At 49.0% G+C, this 5,961-nt stretch overlaps 1 protein-coding gene across 1 annotated transcript; it reads left to right on the top strand.

The window, feature by feature from the left end:
• Window positions 1–1,295: 1,295 nt before the first annotated feature.
• Window positions 1,296–5,719, top strand: LOC132709805 (cathelicidin-related peptide Oh-Cath-like). The gene is made up of 4 exons (XM_060684662.2): window positions 1,296–1,777; window positions 2,613–2,720; window positions 4,520–4,666; window positions 5,467–5,719. Exons 1-4 carry the CDS (start codon window positions 1,400–1,402, stop codon window positions 5,587–5,589), a joined length of 756 nt encoding a protein of 251 aa, XP_060540645.2. The 5' UTR covers window positions 1,296–1,399; the 3' UTR covers window positions 5,590–5,719.
• The last annotated feature ends 242 nt before the right edge of the window (window positions 5,720–5,961 follow it).

Below are 5,961 nucleotides of genomic sequence, written 5' to 3'. Positions count from 1 at the left end.
CCCACCCCCCACACCGGCTGAGTTGTGGGTTCCCTCTTTGGTGAGGACTTTCCCCACGAAATTCAGGTGACTCAGCCTGTCCTTCTCCTCTCTGGAGTTGGCCTCATCACAGCCGTCCTTCGAAGGGTCACACGACAACAGAAGGGGAGGGGGCAGACCCACAACAATGAGGCCTTGTGCAATCAGCCTCCTTTGCGCAACTGTGTGGTGCCACACACACGACAATCTTTGATGGTGGGTAAATATCTCTCTTCTATCTGTCTCTCTCTCTTTCCTTCTCTCTCTCTCTCTCTCTCTGTCCTCCCTTCTCTCTCTCTCAACTATCATCTCTCTGTTCCTCTCTCTGTCTGTCTGTCTCTGCCTATCTATCATCTATCTTATCAATTCTATCCATCTATATATCTATTATGTCTATCTTCTCTCTCCCTCTCTCTCTCCATCCATCCATCCATCCATCCCTCCATCCATCCATCCAGCCATCCAGCCATCCATCCCAGGCAGTCTTTGACTTACAACAGTTCATTTAGTGACCATCCAAAGTTACAACGGCACTGAAAAAGGGACTTAGGACCGCTTTTCACACTTAACGACCGTTGGCAGAATCCCCCTAGTCCCGTGATCAAAATTCAGACGCTTGGCAACTGACTCAGATTTATGACGGTGGCAGTGTCACAGTCAAGGTCAAGATTGACTTAACAACCCTGTGACTGACTTAGCAACGGCAGCAAATAACACTTAACCGCCGGGGCAAGTATGGTCGTAAAATGGGGCACTGGGGCCTTAGAGGTCTTCTAGTCCAACCCCCTGCTCAAAAGGAGAAGCAATACTATTCTGGACAAATGTTGGTGAACATGGAATCATACGACTGGATGGGACCTTAGAGGTCATCTAGTCCAACCCCCTGCGCAAGCAGGAGACCTTGTGACATTCTGGACCAATGGCTGCCGACTCTCTTCTTTGAAAACCCCCGCAGAGACCTTTTAGCAATGATTCTTCAGCCCACTTTTGAAAACCTCCATTGATGGAGCATCCCACAATTTCAGGCCCACAAATCTTCAACAAATCTTAAATTTTGGGAAAGTCTCTACAGACTTTAGACTCTGCAGAGGGTAACCAAGGAAACCTTTCTCTCCTCCTTCTCTTTCTCCTTCTCCCTCTCTCTCCCCCCTGATCAGAATAATTGAGTTGGAAGGGACCCTGGAGGTCTTCCAGTCCAACCCCGTTCAAGCAAGAGACCCTTCTCCCCCTCCGTCTCCTCCTTGGCCATTCAAAGGGCACGTTCAGATGGGTTGACCTCAACTCCTCGCCCCTCCCCAAACTTCCCCAGCCTGAGATGCTGGGGAAATGCCAAGATTGAGAAAACCTGACCTGGAAACCTGCCAGAAGAACATTTAGGACGATGAACACATTTCTACTCCCTGCTTCTCTGTGCCCCCGTCTCCTTTTCAGGAAGGACCGTGGAGAACTCAGTGAGGGGAAACCCCTGGTGGCCTCCCAACAAGGAGATGACCTGCCCATCAGGGGATATAAGGAGGCCTCCTGGTCCCGGGAGCCACATCAGCTGTGGAGCTCCATAGCAGGAGACACAAGGATGGAAGGCTGCTTCTGGAAGACCTTGCTGGTGGTTGGAGCTCTTGCAACGGGTGGGACCTCCTCACTACAACACAAACCTCTGAGCTATGATGAGGCTGTGGACCTTGCAGTGAGCATCTACAACAGCAAATCTGGGGAAGACTCCATGTATCGTCTCCTGGAAGCTGTTCCTCAACCTGAGTGGGTACGTACTCTCCAGTTCAGGTCCACCGAGGACTTGATCCTGACCTGAGTAGAGTAGAGTAGGGTGGACCCATCCTTTGTGGGAAGCTGTCCTGAGGGCTAACTGAAAAAGAGCCTGTTCTCCCAGCATGGAGATCTCGAGGAGCCTTCATTTCTGGTCTACCTACCCTTCAGTTTGGGTCCCTTATGGATTTGAAACCTAGAAACCTAGAATAACAGAACTGGAAGGGACCTTGGAGGTCTTCTAGTCCAACGCCCTACTCAAGCAGGAGATCCTGTCCTGTTCTGGACAAAAGGCTATCCAATCTTTTTCATGAAGACCTCACCCATAACTTCTGGAGGCAAGTTGTCCCACTGGTAGATTGTTCTGTCAGGAAGCTTTTCCTTAGTTCCAGGTTGCTTCTCTCCCTGATTAGTTTCCATCCATTGCTTCTTGTCCTGCCTTCAGGTGCTTTGGAGAATAGCTTCACCCCCTCTTCTCTGTGGCAGCCCCTCAAATATTGGAAAACTGCTATCATCACCTCTAGGCCTTTTTGTCCCTAGACTAGACTTGATTTGTCCTGTTTACACTTTTTGTAGAGTAGGCACTTCCCTCGTGGGAAGCTAGGTGAAAAGGGGGAATCAGTTCCACCACGAAGACCTTCAAGATCCTTCAACTAGGACCAGTCAGGATGGTGGGCATGGAATCCAGAACTTCTGGGACCTGCATGGACTCTGCTCTGTAGATGTATTCTGGGGGCTCCATCAAGACCCAAGCAGCATGATCCCAAGGGAAGGTGGGAGGAAGGTCAGGTGGCCTCCAGACTAACCTCCTGGGTGACCGTGTCTTCTTTCAGGATCCTCTTTCTGAAAGCAACCAAGAGCTGAACTTCACCATCAAGGAGACGGAGTGCCAGGTTGAAGAAGAACGTTCCTTGAAAGAATGCGACTTTGAAGAAGACGGGGTGAGTGGCCGATTTCCAAGCTGGGTTGGAAATGTATTTTAGATGGAGACAGGGCCATGGAGATTGTGTAGGACCTTCCTGGCAGAGATGAAACTGGAGTTCTCCTTCCCTGCTACTTTGGTCTTGAGGGACGTCCTTCCTCTCGTTTCTCCAAGTCAACTCTTAGCCCCTGGATAGAGGAGGGATAGAGGACAGAACAAGAGAGTTGGAAGGGGCCTTGGAGGTCCTCTAGTCCCACCCCCTGCTCAACCCCCACCTCCTCCTCCTCTGAATTCCTTTCCTTCCCCTTCCCTTTCTCCTTGTCCTCCTCCTCCCCCTCCTCCAACCCGCTGCCCGAGCTGGAAACCCTCTACCGGTTCAGACAAATGGCTGTCCAACCTCTTTCACATTCCTGGGAGGGAGGAGACACATTCCAGAGTTATAAAAGGGACCGAAAAGTTTAGAAGCCAAAGTCGGCTGCTCCCTTAGAGGTTTTTCACAGGCTGCCTTAAATTTATTTATTGGTTCGCTTTATATGCCGCCCTTCTCCGGAGACTCAGGGAGGCTTACAATGCGTTAAGCAACAGCCTTCATACTTTTGCATAGACCTGCTTAGTAGGGATTTTGCCCCCCCCCCCCAAGCGGTGTATTTTTTAATACAAAGTCACCTTATTGCCCCCACAATCCGGGTCCTCATTTTACCTACCTCGGAAGGACGGAAGGCTGAGTCAACCTTGAGCCTGGTGTGATTTGAACTCGCACTAATTGCAGGCAGCTGGTGCTACTTAACAGCACTTTAGTCTGCTGCGCCACCAAGGCTCTTCTAAATAATTGACATTCTTGCTCATAGTTTGCCAAGATTTCGGTCTGCAGGCGTGCAAGCATTAAAAGAAGAAGCTACTTATAAAAACGTCAGCATTTCTTTTCCTGGTTTCTGGAACCCGTCAGGGCGTAAGAGATTCACCCATCAGCAGCCTTGGAAGCAATTCCCCTGAAGTATAGGCAGTCCTCGACTTACAACACTTCATTTAGTGACCGTTCAAAGTTACGACAGTGCTGAAAAAAGGGACTTAGGACCGTTTTTCACACTTAACGACCGTCGCAGCATCCCCACGGTCACTGATCAAAATTCAGCCGCTTGGCCACTGACTCGTATTTATGACGGTTGCGGCTTCCCGGGGTCCCGTGATCCCCTTTTCTGACCTGATGAGCAAAATCAAGACAAGCCACTTAACGTCCGTGTTGTTAACATAACAAGTGCAGTAATTCACTTAACAACGGTGGCAAGGAAAATCGTAAAATGGGGCAAAATTCTCTCAACGAACATCTCGCTTGGTAATTTTGGGCTGAATTGTGGTCGTAAGCTGAGGACTACCCGTACTTACGACCGTCCCTGCCTCCCCACGGTCACGTGATCAAAATTCAGATGCTTGGCAGCTGACTCAGATTTATGACGGTTGCAAAGTCCTGGGGTTCACAGGGTCCCCCCCTTTTGCCACTTTCTGACAAACTCGAAGCCAGGTTCACTGAATGACTAACTGCAGGGATATGCTTAACACGGTCGTAAAACGAGGCGGAACCCGTGGGGTCTCGCTTAGCCATGAGAAATGTTGGGGTTGATTCTGGTCGTACATCGAGGACCACCTGTACCTAGGGAGACCTTGGGGCTGAACCATCTTAATTTGTCCAATGTCGTCGTAGCAGGAGGTGGTTGGAGGTCGGTCGGGGCGAATTCCTCCGTAGGAAAGGAGATTGTCGTCTCCGCGTAACGAAATCTGGCTGCTGTCATCGTTCTCACCCTGCTGTCTTCTCCTGCACAGGTGGTCATGGAGTGCAGGGGCTACTATTTCTTTGGGGAGACGCCCTCAGTGCTCGTTCTCACCTGTGAACCGGTGGCTGAAGAGGAGGAGGGGGACAAAGAGGAGGAGAAGGAGGTGGAGGAGGAAGAAAAGGAGGAAGACGAGAAGGTAAGAAGATGGTATGATGGTTGGGAGGATTTACAACAATGAGATGCGATTTTTTGCTTAGTGGCCATCCTAGACCAACAACAGTTTTGTTTAGTGACCAGAGTTGCAACAGCCCTGAAAAAAAAATGACTTATGTCCATTTTACAGCTAGTCCTCAACTTACAAAAGCTTGTTTAGTGACCGTTCGAAGTTGCAACGGCATTAAAAAAAAGGGACTCAGGATCCTTTTTCACACTTAACAACCATTTCAGATCTCCAGGGTCACGTGAGTTACATTGGCAACTGATTCACAGATATGACGGTTGCAGAGTCCCAGTGTCAGGTGATTCTTTTTTACGACCTTCTGACGAGCCAAGTCAATGGGGAAACCCAGATTCACTTCACAACCAGGTGACTCATTTAACAACTGCAGTGATTCGCTTAATGACGGAGGTAAAAAAGGTCGTAAAATGGGGTAAAATTCACTCAACAAAGGTCTCAGGGAGCAGCAGAAATTTGGGGCTCGGTTTTGATCGTAAGTTGGGGGTGGGCACCTGTAGAGTCTTCTGCTTTTAATTCTTAAATTAGGAATTAAACTCTGCCCACAGGCAGAAGTGGGGAGAGTCTCCTTCTTAATCTGCAAAGGGTGTAAAACAGACTCATACACTGTGTTGTGTAGAAATGCCACAACTGCACCCTTTGCAGAAGTCTAAGCCCGATCCCGGGGCAGTGGGGAAGCAGAAAGAGGAAGGGGCTGCAGGACCCCCGGGGCCACCCATTGGGGACCCAGCCCTGACCCCAGTCCTTCTCTTCCTCTCTAGGATCAGCCCAGGAGAGTCAAGAGATTCAAGAAGTTTCTCAAGAAGCTCAAGAAAAGCGTGAAGAAACATGTCAAAGAATTCTTCAAGAAACCGAGAGTCATCGGGGTCACCATCCCCTTCTAAGAGGGGATTCGGAAGGACCCTCCGATCCGAGGAAAACCAGCAGAGAAAAATGATGTTCCAGTCCATCCAATCATTCCTCAAAAAGATACTCCAGCAATAAATAAATGAATAAATAAATAAATAAATATATATATATATACTCATACATGGCTTTTTCCTACTTTCCTATGTTTAAAAGACTAACAGAATTAGGGAGTTGGAAGGGACCCTGGAGGTCTTCTAGTCCAACCCCCTGCTCAAAAGGGGAACCTACATTATTCTGGACAAATGTTTCTCCAATCTCTTCTTTGAAAATCTCCATGGAGACCTGATAGCTTCAGTCCACTTTTGAAAACCTCCATTGATGGAGCATCCCACAATTTCAGGCCCACA

This window comes from Pantherophis guttatus, chromosome 4 (assembly GCF_059756535.1).
Source record: "Pantherophis guttatus breed Tessera chromosome 4, ASM5975653v1, whole genome shotgun sequence".
Lineage (NCBI taxonomy): Eukaryota > Metazoa > Chordata > Lepidosauria > Squamata > Colubridae > Pantherophis > Pantherophis guttatus.
The sequence above is the reverse complement of the archived record's forward strand: the minus strand, read 5'-3'. Positions and strand labels throughout refer to the sequence as shown.